Source organism: Numida meleagris, chromosome 8 (assembly GCF_002078875.1).
Source record: "Numida meleagris isolate 19003 breed g44 Domestic line chromosome 8, NumMel1.0, whole genome shotgun sequence".
Taxonomy (NCBI): Eukaryota; Metazoa; Chordata; class Aves; order Galliformes; family Numididae; genus Numida; species Numida meleagris.
The window spans coordinates 8,854,731-8,869,386 of NC_034416.1; the positions used below are offsets into that span (position 1 = coordinate 8,854,731).

The following is a 14,656-nucleotide window of genomic DNA, read 5'->3' on the forward strand; positions in this document are numbered from 1 at the left end:
GGATTTCTTTCTGAGTTCTCACTATTATACACAATATTCTTCCAAGAGTGACACTTTAATTTAAAAGCATAACTGACACATTACTTACTGTTTTTTTCTGCATTCAGTTGCTCTATCTATCCTGAACTCAGGTAAGCTAATGAATCCTTCTGCTTTTTCATCCTATCAAAAGAGAAGAAGTGATAGTGAGGAAGAACACACAGCTGAAGAGAGAAACAAACAGTAGCCATTTATGTCTTATACAACCACCCTATCAACTGAAATACCTAACATATTTTCCCTAAGATAATTTTATTAAACATTTAGTTTACTTGATCATACAATGTCAGAAATTTTTATGAAGTAAATAAATTGACTGCCCCTTAAGGGAGCTGCAGTCATCCTAAATTCCCTTTGATTACACAAAACCTTTAAGCATCACATAAAGCACCTAGTATAGCATTCAGGATATTAACAGCCACAGAGAAAAAATCTCAGTTTTTTCATCATATAGTCTACACACCGAAACTGTTTTGCATTAAAGCCATGATTTTACAAATGATCTGTCCTTCTGGTAATAACTGAGGAGGTTCCTACAGTGAGCTCACTGGTGTTTAAATGGAAAAGTAATAACTAGAAAGTACTTCTTGTCACTTCTTATTTCTCTTGAATTAGTTTGCCAGAAAAAGCAAGGAGATACAGTAACATCAGTCAGATTGTTGAAAAACAGAAGCTGTGTAAGCATTGTATTAGTCCAAATAAATACTAACTTGGAAAAATATTAACCACTGATATATTTGTTACTTTAAGAGAACCATGAACCTCTCCTTTTTAGTAAGCTTGGCCTTCAGTTTTGAATAATTCAGAAATAATTCCAATTGAAGTATTTCCAGCTCAAGTGAACCAGACCTGGCAACTGAAGTGGCTGTTCTCTAATATTTATAGATTTTATTCAAAAGAATGATAAAAATTAAGGTTTAATTTAGGCTTTCTCCAAACACAGAGTATACTTACATTCTGGTTTGTGTACCAGTACAAGGAAGAATCCTTCAAAATAAACCAGTACTTTTTCCACTTCTGTGTGAAGTAACCTTTGGCATCCTTTTTTTTCCACAGCCAGCCTTCACAATCCCCGTGCCCCAAGTCTTTGCAGGAAATTCGTCTTCTGCTCCCACTTGTCAGAGAGCTCCCTGAGGACACAACAGTAGTGTGAGACATCTCTCTGAATGCTATTCTCAGTATGGCTACATTACTAGTTTTAAACGATAAATCCATTCAAAAGTCTTCAAGCCAATTCCTGTCCGATTTCAGAGAGGAGATTGAATTAACTGTTTCCAAATTCCACAATGCTCTACAATGTTGGTTTCTAAATGATTACAAAACAAAAAGAGCCTTTTTATGTAATGGCATATTTAATCCCCAGAGGACCTGTTCCTTTTAGGACTGCATTTTTAACTGATAAGATGGTCATCATCATTTCATATTCATCATTTTCAAATTCTGGGAGATTTTAAACTCATTTTTCGTAGTTAATATTTATAGACTATAAGAAAGAAAAATCCATGTTCATAAAAATGCACATGCCTACATTTCTCCTGTACTGAACTTAATGGCACAATACTATTTTAACCACATTAGATTGTTTTTGAATTCACAGCACCAAGAAAAGTGTTGGGTTTTGTTTGTTATTTTGCTGTTGTTTTTCTTCTTTTTGTCGTTCTATTTCAACATACTCTAATTAAAAGGCTTAAAGTTATAGTGTCTTTTGCAAAATTAAAAAGAACACTTTTCATAGTTACGGTATCATTTTTCCTTAAAAAGATCTTGTAGGAAATTTCTTTAAAATCTTAGACATTTTTTCTGTGAAAAATCAAGTTTGTACTGCTACAATAATTATATTTAATCTACAAATGTGAAACAATTAAGTTTAGATGACATCAAAACATCATCCTTTGTTCTGAAACATTCCCCAACCAAGCTCTTAAAATTTAGTTCTTATCAGAATAATATACTGTGCTATGTCCAGTTTGAAGCATTAAAATTGTCTGGTAAATGTAAAGGAAAATTTTCCTAGGAGACTAAAACATGACAATAAACAGATCTCTGGCTATATACATTCAAATGAATGTATTATGCTGTAACTACTTTTCTTCAGTTTATTGCTTTAACAGTCTCAAACAGGCCATGAATGGAAAAAGAATCAGAGCAAAAGGAAATGGCAAAATATACATATACTACCTTCCTGCTACCTAAGTCAGAGAAAATTTTACCACTGAGACTAGCAACATTATATCTATGCTACCTAAAAAACATTTATTTGCTTACTTACTTTGGTATTTACTATCAAGTTTAGAAATATTGGAATTAAGATGAACTTCGGCACTTGATTGAGCATGTTTATTATCAGTTAAGAACTCTCATTTTCTGCTTTCAGAGTGTTAATTTGAAGAAATTACCTTTTGACCATTTTCTGGATCTTACCCTGAGAGAAGCGTAATGGAATGACTGTAATAAAGAAAAAAAAAGGGGGAATTATACAAACCCAATACAGATAATAGCATTAACATGAAACAGCTTTCACTACCATCTCCATGGTTATCTTAGGATTAGTTATCATAGGATCTTATTTTTATTTCTTTTTATTACTATTATTAACAACAGAAAGAAAACAGTGGTAAGACTACCAATTAAAATTTCATTTTTTTCTTTTATTAATCACACTTCTTGCAATCAAATCATTAGCATTCTCTGGTTGAATAGACATGCAGTAACTTGAAAACTGAGGATATAAACATGCATTGCCATGCTAAAAAAGCAAATGCTTGCCGCAAAGTTCTTATAAGCAACTGAAACAAAATATTAAGAGTAAAGATATCATAATATTCAATTTAATATAACTGAGGACTAACAGTAATAAATTATTATTAAAAAATTAATATTTAGAATGAAAGATTCCAATTTAAGCATTATAAGAAACCAACATCTGAAAATAGAACCCCAACTACCTGGAAGACATAAGCAAAGTTTAGTTCAAAATAAGAATAAAGGGGGAAGGTATTGTTTTGCACACATCCATGCCTACTTGTATCCTCCCTGTAACAACAGCCAGCTCACACTACTGAATGGCACGTCTTGCAGTGATCAGTAATTATTTGTGAGAGAGTTGGCTCAGAGAACACCAGCTTGCATGTCTGACAGGTGACAAGATCTGTAAGTGTACATGCATAGTATCATTGTAAGACAGCTGCAATTTTATCTATTTTTTTGAGAACTACAGAAGACAGAAAGATTAATGCTTGTACCTGTACTACAGGAAACATAGTTAAAAACAATCAGGAAATGGAAGAGCAGAACTAAGTCCATGAGAAAGTATTAAAGATGCAGAGCAAACCTGATATTTTATTAATGTACTACAAGGCCCAGCAGTAGAACCAGTCAGTCACATTGTCCCAACTGGGGTCTGTGCTGACTATGACTGAAACAACCTGTTCAGCCTTCCTCTCTCTGCATAGAAAGGCATGAACATAGAGCAGGTGTCTGTTTCTGCAAGAAAAATCATCATAATTTTCCACAGTTTAGGGTAAAAAAATACATTACTGAGGTAGAACTCTATAAATCTAATCACATCTGAAAATTCTAATTACAGAACTTCACGAAAATGAACAGCCGGAGGATATCTGCTTTAGAATACACACCAGGAAGTGGTATGTATCATTCAGTATAAGTTTTAAAAATAATGAAAATTCAAGTACAGCAAAACAACAAGAATTGAAAATATTTGCTTCCAAAAATATAAGTTACTTAATCTTAGTATGTGTTGTTTATGCATACATACAAGGTATTAAAAGCAATAAAACTAGAGAAAGTGAAAGATTTGCAATTCCTTGCAAACAAAAGTTTAATTGGCACTGCTAACTTACAGAATTCAAGCTTCATATTCTGAGAGGTAAAGAAACTAACTTATAATTATAACTTTGTGGTAAACAGTATAAGAAAACAGTCAGAACTTGCAACTTAAAATGAGTCAATGTTGCTACGGGAAAAAGGCTGATGACAGAACATACTGTGGTTGTTAGCATTTAACCTTCTGACTCAAAAACCACAACATGAAGCAGAATGTTAAAGAAAATGCACGCCTCTACCCCCACCTCAATCAACAAGAAGCACATCATGGAAAAAAATGATAGAATTGAATGTCTTCTATGTGAAGCTAAATCAGTGAGACCTCAATACATTCACAGTGAAGCAGTAAGAAAGCTGTCTAGGTGTTGCAGAATTACCAAATGAAAAGTTAGGTTTCATTTAAAAAATGCCCTGGAGAACTAGATATTCAGTCACCTGTCAGGATGAAAGGAACTAGGTCATTAATGCAAACCCGGTAGCACATACCTCCGCTATTTTGAGCCACAGACAATTTAAGGGAAAACTTTAACAAGTTCAGAACACAGCAATTGGTGAATTCACTAGAACAAAGTACACAAATCATGGAACACGTAGTGCTGAGTTCCTCAGGTTACGTGTATTAAATTACTTGTAGTACTGTGATCCCATGGAACAGCAGCGGGTTTGAGTGCTTTCCAAGGGAGGCAGCACACAAGGTAGGGATTGGCAGGTGGAGGAAAACTGCAGAAAATTTAGTGATAGGCCTTCCACTACAGCCACTGATATTGAGCATCACTGCGTGAATCCTTAGGAGGCAGAATGATATCTGGTAGCTTACAAAAGTTAGTGTCCACTTAGCAAAAGAAGTCTTGTCAGACTGAAGAAAAGGTATTTTATAACTGAAGGTTCCACTGTTTGTTCTTTTAATGAAATACTTGACAAAATATGAAATGATTAAAAAGTCTAGATATTTTCTGTTAAAAACCTTCAAAATTGGCACTATAAAACTCTTTGAAAATCTAAATACTAAATATCCTTGTTAGAGCACGTGTACTATTTAAATATCTTAAAAGCTGTTAAAATTTTCTTTTCGTTTAGGACAACATTGGAAGATGTCCCTTTCCAAACTAGTTTACTACAGTTCTCCTCTCAGAATTAATACATGCCTTAGAATATCTAATAAGGTTCCTATTAACCTTAACCAAAAGTACTCCATACACTTCAATCCACTACGGTTGCAGTAGATACTTCTCTGAATTTAGAAATTCCTAGGCTCTGTTTTATTTTGTAAATCATTACCTTCCTCATGGATGTACTTCCTTGACGGTCAATGGCAGAACTAGCATATCTGGGAGAGAGAGGAAGAAAGATGTCAAATAACAACAGGAAATAATAATCTGAATAATAATAAACACACAAAGTATGCATTTACAAATGCATTCCAATAGATATATTTACATTTTCAAAATGCAGCACCTAAAATATGAGGCCCTTTGGAACTTTACACATTATTTTCAATGACTTTTGTTAAAGTTATTTAAAAACATAAAGTCATTCTCAATATTCTGACTCAAAAAGAGAAATCATCTCAGAACATCCATCTCAATAACTGGCCTAAAATACACAAATTTCGTCAGCCAAAACTCAAAAGCAAACAACACAGTTCCTCCCTCTTTCAGTGATTCTTAGGAGATATAAATTGAAGTTTCTTTGTTGCAGGGCTGTTATTTGTACATTTTGTACAGCAGCAAAATTTGCCACAGGTATAATGGACTACTAGTGTTTATACTAAACTGGGAAGGAACAAGTATTTTTAAACAAATAGCAACAAAAAGAAATGCAAATAAATAAATTAGACAACAAGACTATGCCCAAGGTCTCATTCACATTTCAAAATTTAACAGTTTATGGATATGTATTTGAACATTTGAATGTGGCATTTAGGGAAACGCTTACATGTGTTCCATATACTGCAAATTTGGTTCCTTCCCATGTCATCACAGAAGAAATTTGAGTTAGCCTTGGTTTGATAAATAAGCATCTTCCTTTGAGTTATTTTCTGGGTATTCTATATAAATAAAATATTTCTATGATTCTATTTTAACTTTAGCAATATGTAAGAAGATCTATAAACACTGAGACATTAATGAATACATAACTGTTGGGCTAAATTTGACGTGACTGTCAGATGCTTGCCAGGTATGGAAAGTCTAATCTTTTCTTTTATGCAGTTCTCCCCCTGCCACCTCCTCTTTGATGCTTCAGAAGCACTTCAAAACAGGAAATTCATAAAGACCACAGCAATTTAGCAGTTAGCTCAAGAAAGATTCTTTAGATCATCAGAATAGCAGTAATATTTTTGCAGTACTAACATCCTAACAGTATCTTAATTGGCAAACATGGAATGCAACAGCTACATTTGTTGCTGTAGGGAAGTCCAATAACCAATTTTCATGAGCCCTAAACTGATTCTTAGAAAGAAAAAAAAAAACAAACAAGCAAACTTCCTCAAACTAAGCATGAGGTAGGCTCCACCAGCTGCTACAGTTTTGTCGTTATACTTTTTAGCAACAGCATCCCTACATTAGACATCCCTGTACATGGCTTAATGCTTGGAAAGGCTATTGGTGTGTGCAGTTTCAGTTCTACATCCCTGGAGAAGGTCTGGGCAAAGAGTCACTTTTCTGAGTATGAATAATGATGAGCATCTTGACACCATGGTAATCCATGTCAGGTTAGAAAGGGAAATGCCCGAGACTGCAGTGAAAAGATGGGATGCATAACATTAACATTGAAATTACATGTTAATAATTAAGACTTTGAAGTTCTGAGCTGCCTGCGGATTTCAAGGATTGAAAGAAACAACTGAAAAACAGAGATGTTAAACTTACAACATTTGGTAAAGGAATGGACAGAAGCCCAAACCGCTGCAAGGCAGATTTTGTCATTAATGCTCCATTTCTGCCTACCCATGAGAATGCCATAAATGTACTTCCATCCTGCTGGGCATTCCCCCCTGCTTTCTGGTCTGTTACTTTAATCATGGCTTTGACCCATCTGGAAAATGTCAGTTTCAATGCTTCCATTCTTTCTCTCAGCCAATATACAATATGAACAATACATCTGCTTTTTTATCTGAAAAGTCCTTAGTCAAGTTTTATTTGCTTCCATGCAAACAGTGTCATGCATCTCCTTACAGTAATCATAGACTCGACTTACCAGCAAAAATCTTCTAGTTATAGAAATTATCTGCAACCAGGTTTCTGAAAGCTCTTCAAAAGTTAACATCTAATGAAAGGTCACGAATATGTATTCTAATGTACAATGAGCGTAAATTTTATTTGGGAAAAGTTTTGCAGTCTGCAGGGTTCTTTTAAAAGGTTTTATATGTATTAAAACTCTTCACAAAATTAAATTATTCCTCAAATATTCAGATCTACAGATAACAGAAGAAGAAATGCTGACCTTTTCTTCTCTTCAGACACGTAAATTCTCTATATGGAACTGGCAGAACCAATTAATTTAGACATAAAGGAACCCTAGCATGTCATCTATTTTAGTTCACTTTATCTGTACCACATTTGGTTGAACACCTTTCTTTCAAGGAAAACAGTTGTTACAGAAGTGAAAGAGAGAGGAAGGAAGAGGGAGATAAAGCCAAATGGAGTGATATGGTTATGACAGCAAGGCCCAATATTTCTCAAATCCCTTAAGAGATCTGATCTTACGAATGCTTGTTTTCATGTCTATGTTTAATATTGGTTTTGATACAAACCAGAAACTAGCAAAAGGAAAACCAATTCCTTATAACTAATTTATGCCAACCTAGCGAAAGAACAAATTGAATACCAGGGCTGCTCTGAAAGTAATACCTCTTATTTTATTATATTAGCCCACGCCATTAGAGGCAGATGTTGGTGGCATGGCAGTAGAGGCTGAACTTTCCCACCAATATCCCATTACATTCTGTTGCTGTAGAGGAGCAGGAGAGGGGCAGCAGAGGGGCAGGCTGACAGCCTGGCATCTGACATGGAAGAGCATAAGAACGAAAGGGCTGGAAATGATTTCCTCCATGTAGAAAAAATGGCACCCGCTGACATTCACTGACACTTGCTGAATGTTTATGAAGACCAAACGGTGGATGTGAGCACAGAGGGGGGTGGGTGGTGTGTTTCAGTAGTGGCAACAGAGACAGTGGTCACCTGCGTGGCATGTAGGCTCCTGTTCAATACTGGCAAAAATGGACAGCTACTGATGGTGACTATGCTGAAAAACAGCGTTTTGTAGCTGAGAATTTGCTCTATCAAATAGTGTTATTGTGGTCTTTGTATCTGTTGTGGTTTAGATGGAAATAAATAGGAGACATTGCTTCTGGAGCAACCTACATAAACTATTACAGGATATTTGCAAAATCAATCACTGCATAATATGACATACAAAAAAGGCAATGTACTAAGAAAAATAACCTCTGAAAAAATTAAATGAAGTTTAATTTTGTTGTGAAACTCATTCTAAAATAATTATTTGCACACATTTTTCTTCAAATGGATTTTTGAGGTATTTCTGTTTGATATAAATGTAAAAGATTAACAACTCTGAGTTTTTATATACTCTGCCTAACTGTGCCTCATATACCCACACACTGTAAGCACACTGAAACAAGTATACAAAGTGAAGAATTATGAAATAAAGGTACTAAGCAGCAAGCACAGGTCTAAGGTTAGCCTAACAAGGCTAAATCTATCTCCAGGCTCAGTATTACATGCATACTGACTCAGTATTTAATATTCAGTATGCTGAACATAGAGCTAAAGTAGAATAGTTAAGAACAAGCTAAGAAAAAATGGGAATGTCTGTGACACAGGTGGTAGCAAAACAGAGAATTTAAAAGACTCAAGTAAGCATGGTGACTTCCAACTCACATCTTAAAAGATATGCAAACAAAAGTGCAATCAATTGCTAAGGTTTCTAATGAGGATTTCAAATGAAGAACAGCACCATATGATTAGAAAACAGTGATGATAAATTAGAGTGGTAAAATCAGAAGTATGAGGGATAGTAGAAGTGCTATATTTCAGTTTTAAGTATTTGATAAAAGCTGCAAGAATCTGAGTGTACAGTGATACCCGTGAGGTATTTTTATTGAATGGTGAGAATTCTCACCTACCAAACACTGAATATGAGAATACGACAGAATAGAGGTGTACCTCTGCATTTTTGCTGTCAGAGCATTTATAGCCTTTTTAAGAGCATCACTGGAATTATGAGTAGCCTGAATTTGATATTTGTACAAAAAAAAAAATCATCTTTTAGTGAACATAAGTAACTTAGTTCTTCTTTTATTAAGCATCACTAAACAAATGCAACCATGAACACCATCTCCATGCTGACACTCATTCCTCTTTTCCTTTCCAGGAACATGTTTTCATTTTCTACCATGTAAAGACAGAAGCAACACATCTTCAAATATCACACAAACTCTAGCAAGGGAAAGTGTTTTAGCTTGTACCATTCATAGAATATCTACTGAAAATAAGGAATGATTTAAACCAGCTGCATATAGATTAGGTATCTCTTCATCACATAAGCAATGCTCCAGAAGAAGATCAGATAAAATCACTCTTACTTTAATTATAATATTTAAAATCTCTTTGTATTACCTTGAGGGTCACTAAATCCAACATCAAATGAGTTACAACTATCAGAATAAATTGGCATATCTTATTAAATTCCTATCATTTTGGTTTCTCCACAGGTGATAGGATAATAAATCTCAAAATGATGATGATGAATATAGTCAAGAAGAAAGAATAATTATTTTGAAGTTTACTTACCTTTCACTTAGTCTTCGGTATCTGGAATAGTTACAATCTATACTGTTGACTTTCTTAAACCCCTGATTAAGGGGGTTCTGGCAGTAATGGATAGAATTACAAACTAGAAGTAATATAAAATGATTCTAGTTATAACAAACTGCTAATATATATTTTCCATTGTTTCGAAAATCATCTTAGATACTACTCATTTCTTTGATTTGAATTTATTATTTGACCACATAAAGCAATCTAAACTTACATTCTGACTATCCAAATCTGTAAGAATTTCCTAACCAGTAAAAGATTCCAGTATGCTCAAAAAAACAAAACAAAACAAAAAAAACCAACCATTTACCAGAGCTTACTTCTGAAACAGAAAAAACTGGATATTAACTATTAAGTAGTGCATTTTACTACTGCTGTGATTAAATATTCTCTGATCATTCTGACTGGGTACCTGTGTGGAATGTCCCTGTTGATGCACAGTCAACATACAGACTATTTCGAGAACTTCTGTTGCTAGTGCTCTGCAAGATGGCTCCTCTTTCAAAAGATGACATAAATACATGATCTCAAGTTTACTGAACAAAAGAGTCAAGAGAGAAGTTTGAAGTTGCTGGTTAAATATTATGGACTACATCTGAACATAGTCTCTGCTGTCAGGTATATCTAGAAGTAAATGGGAATTTGAAACACAGAGTTTGAGTAACACCTCCATTGATCCAGAGCTAAGAACAACTAGACAATGGCATATCTGTCACCCTATTCTTTTCCACTTGACAAATACTTGGGAAATTTAAAATTCTAAATGTAAGCAACATGCAAAGGTCTCTTCAGCTTTTATGTCTCACATTCCAAATTGCTTCAAGTACATCCTGGTACATCAGGATTAAAGCCAACACAAATAACTTCAGGAAAAGGAAAGGTCATTGACTATTCCTTTTTTTTTTTTCCCTTATGGTATTTATGTGGTACACAATATTTTTTTTCAAAAAAAATGTATTTTTAAAATCACATCTGTTTCTTTCAGTAACCACAAATTTGGCTTTATACCATTCAAAAATCCTCAGAGATTTGATGCAATTCAGAAAAAAATTACTTTTCTATTTAAAATGTCATTCTGACAATGTTTCAAAATTCTCAGCTTCAACACTGAGCAGTTATACTGCCTAGGGGACCAGATTTCTGCCTTAATGCATCTATCACTGATGCATTATTTATTCTAAAGTACCAAGCAAATTCTTTTAAAATAGATTAGTTAAATTCCTTGCCACTGTAATTGCACAAATTTCAAAAGCAGTGTATTAGAAAATACATTTGTGCAGAAAAGTATTGTACCTTATGTGACATTTCCTTATTGCAGGTTCAGAAGAACACCAGTGTAGCAACCCGGATCTACTCACGTGGTCACAGGAACCTGTCTTTGACGGCTTTGCATGAATTCATAATTTTTTGTTATTAGAATCTCCATAGCTTATGTAATGTATTCCTGCCACAATGAGCAAATGCTCACTGAAAATTAATTATTGAGTATTTTGCAGCAAGATTTGAAATCAGTTCTACGCTGCCTCAGCTACTGGTTCAAAATGATGCTACAGGCTATTACTTGATACCTCAGGCATCAGTCAGCTATCTCAGATGCATCCTTGCTGTTCTGGACTACTGCAGTACAGGAACATCCGTACATGCAAGTTGACAAACAATGTCAAGACTAAAACTTGTCTCTTCTTCTCTCCATAATTAACTATAACTAAAAAAAATCATTTCCAAAGTATGCCAAAACCACTGAGGATACGATAGAAACAATTTTTAAGTATTAATATTTATAAAGACAAAACATTTTATGAAAAAGAACCTGAGCTATATCTCCATGTATAAACAAACTGCAAGTAGTCATAAAGCAGTAGTGCTAAAAACTGTTTATTCAATTACCAGCTGGGCAATGCATGAATGACACGATCCTTTTTTGCCTTCGCTTTTCCTTGCAGGCCTGCGTGGTTAGAAGGTTAGTAAGACCTTCAAAACCCAAGGTCTATGTAATGATGTCTCTTTGAGCAACCTGGTCTTTCGAGCAACCTGGTCTAGTGGGAGGTGTTTCTGCCTATAGCAGGGGGGTTGGAACTAGATGATGTTAAAGGTCCCTTCCAACCCAAACCATTCTATGACTCTATGATTGTATGATTCTATGTCATGATTCTATGTCATTCTATGTTGTAGATGCACATCTAGAAACTACGGATATCAAGGCCTCCTATTACTGATATTTGTTTTTCCTATATTAAAATTAAGATCAAAGAGCACGTAGATATTTGTTTTGTAGAACAACTGGAGAAGCAACTACATGTTAGATGTATTCTTCTTATTATGTATTATTACCACTTTATCAGCCCTGAAACAATAACAAACAGTTGTAATGTACAAATGTCTCCCTCTTCTTCTGCTCAAGCCTAAAAAACCTAACTACATCTGCTTTACATTGTACTCATCCTAAGAGTTTTGTAAGCTAGATCTTGATAGTAACATCCTGTAGCCTCATAAATCTCATGCAGCTGTTTTTGGTGTTTGGCTACTTTGTGGCTTTGACTAATGTTTTTGGTAACTATTCCCTGCAGAGTGCTGTACATTCTGCTACACGGAAGAAGCATCTTTGTGGCCTTTTTTCTTCTTTTTTTAGACAAAATGATGTGATCATATCACAGAACCAACACATGCAACTGTACAGTCAAGGCTATTTCATTCAAATATGTGAAACTTTTCGCACAGCCCCTCAAAACTTTACTATCTGGGATAAAAATCTTCTGGCAGTTCTCATCTCAGCTTATTTTAAGCTGAAATATCTTTATTTAAAGTTGTTCAAACCCTTAAATAAGTTGATTAAGAGCAAGAAGATATCACTCTGCCACTTAAAAATATTTTTCAAATTTTTAAGAGATACGAAACAGTCACATTTTGGACCTGAAATTTAAAATGCATGGGAGAAGGATTAGAAAGGGAAAATCACTCTGTAAAGGAACATACTTTTTCTGGGCCCATAATAGATTTCCAAAAGCTTGTTAAACCAAATGTTCATGGAAAATGTGGCAAAAGTCTAGTAGAGATTTATGTCCTGTCTACCAAGGATGCTCTGTCTGGATTGTAATGTCCCTGACATACTGAGCATGTGCAATCCTTTCAGAGTAATTAGGCACACTGACAATCCTGAAATAATTAGCACCAGGTGATGTGTATAGTGACAACAACTACCCTTGTACCACAGGATACTAGCTGTAATGTAGTGAAATGTATAACATTGAAGAAGATTGCCAATTTTAAATAATTGGTGGAAGCACTGTAAAGGAATCAGTTATTTTGTATTCAGTGCATGGCTTCACTTCATTAACAAGTTTAGGTCATACATAGGATGAAAAGATTTTTAAAAAGGAATAATTATCCATATGTACACACTGCAATAAACTTTATTTACAGCATTCCATGATACTCATAAGTTATTTCAAACCTGTTCTTTTGATATGATATATTTGATGAAACTAAAGTATTTGGTACATCATCAAATAAAATGTGAAGGAAATGAAGACAGAAATCACTATTGTATTCACTAGAATTAGTTCATTAAATTCAAATGTGAGAGAAACAGCAGTCCTCATTCTTAGAATTTATCAAATATAAGACAATTATAAACAGTGACATTTGTGCATACTGAATTATATGTTAATTGGAAAATTCTGTTTGTTCTTTTCAAAAATTAAGCTAGACATACATTTGGGTTGTCATTCTGGAAAAAAAAATTGAAGGGTTTTTTTTTTTAATACTGAGAGGAGATGTCTCATATTTTGTACTGGCATCATTTTTTCCACCTCATAATTTTTAATAATTTTGCACCTGAAGCATTTAAATAAATAAAATTCAACCTGTGTAATTTATCTTCATATTTGAAGTTAGCAGGTGAAAGAATTATGATGTTTGCTAAGAGATATTAATGCTTTTCTCACTAAGACTCGAAAATTTATTCTTCAGGTAGTGCAACTGAATTTCTACAAGTTAAAAAGTACACGTAATTCATGGATAAATTATATCATTTAAATACAAGAATAACAGGAGAAATTACCTTTCAGTATCTCCACTAACTGTGTCTCCTGCTCTCTGTAGAAGAAAAACAAATAGCATTAAGCAACGCTAAAGAGTATACACTTCCTTGGTGCACTCAACGTCATGATAACCACAGCAGAAGAGGACACAGAAGTAAATCACAGTACTCATTCTGTAACCCAAAGTAAAAAGAAATGGAAAAAATTAATTTCTAAGTAGATATTATTTCTCAATGAAGATCATGTTTAAAGCAGCTTACATCTTCACTTGCAAATAACTTCAGCTGCTGGCTTATTGTAAACAAAGTTCTTTAAAGTAAAATAAGAAGCTAAAAATGTTAGCAGGTCAATGTTTGGCAAAAATGTTAAAATTTGAACAGGAGCTCTAGAATGTTTTAGATGTAAAGGAGGAATATTGCAATATAGGCTTTCAGAAGAAAACTGTAGAGGATTTTAGGAACAATGAGAAACTTGTCATCAAATCTTTCTTTAACACCATGCTTTCATATCTTTACATAACTTGATTTACTAAACTGAAGTTATTTATCTGAAGTTTGGAGATGAACTCTTTTAGGAGCAAGTGATTAATGATTGAAAATAGAATATTCAAACTCGTTATTATTTTAAACCTAACCTTTCTGATAGAGAAGTTTTCCCACAGCTAAAAAGCAGCTTCTCATTTTGAAATGCAGAAACTGCCACTTAGAAAATTTTTGACTTTAAATCCTTTCTGAATAACCAAATGGGAAACAGATTCTTTTTTTGGAAGTATAATGCCAGGGGTTTAACATCACTACTTCTGGTACTGTAAAATATTTAATCTCATATGACCTCAGTAAACAGTTACAGAACTTAGCTGCATAGTTCACATAACTAAAGACAGGATGTCTGCTG

The 14,656-nt window shown here is 34.1% G+C and overlaps 1 protein-coding gene across 1 annotated transcript in view; it reads right to left on the bottom strand.

Annotated features, from left to right (window-relative positions):
* The window catches only part of LOC110403333 (connector enhancer of kinase suppressor of ras 2-like), a 169,898-nt gene that overhangs the window by 23,658 nt on the left and 131,584 nt on the right, over nucleotides 1–14,656 (bottom strand). The window contains 5 exon segments of the mRNA XM_021406448.1: nucleotides 89–162; nucleotides 994–1,169; nucleotides 2,436–2,484; nucleotides 5,161–5,209; nucleotides 9,696–9,820. Coding sequence (XP_021262123.1) covers nucleotides 89–162; nucleotides 994–1,169; nucleotides 2,436–2,484; nucleotides 5,161–5,209; nucleotides 9,696–9,820 — 473 coding nt within the window.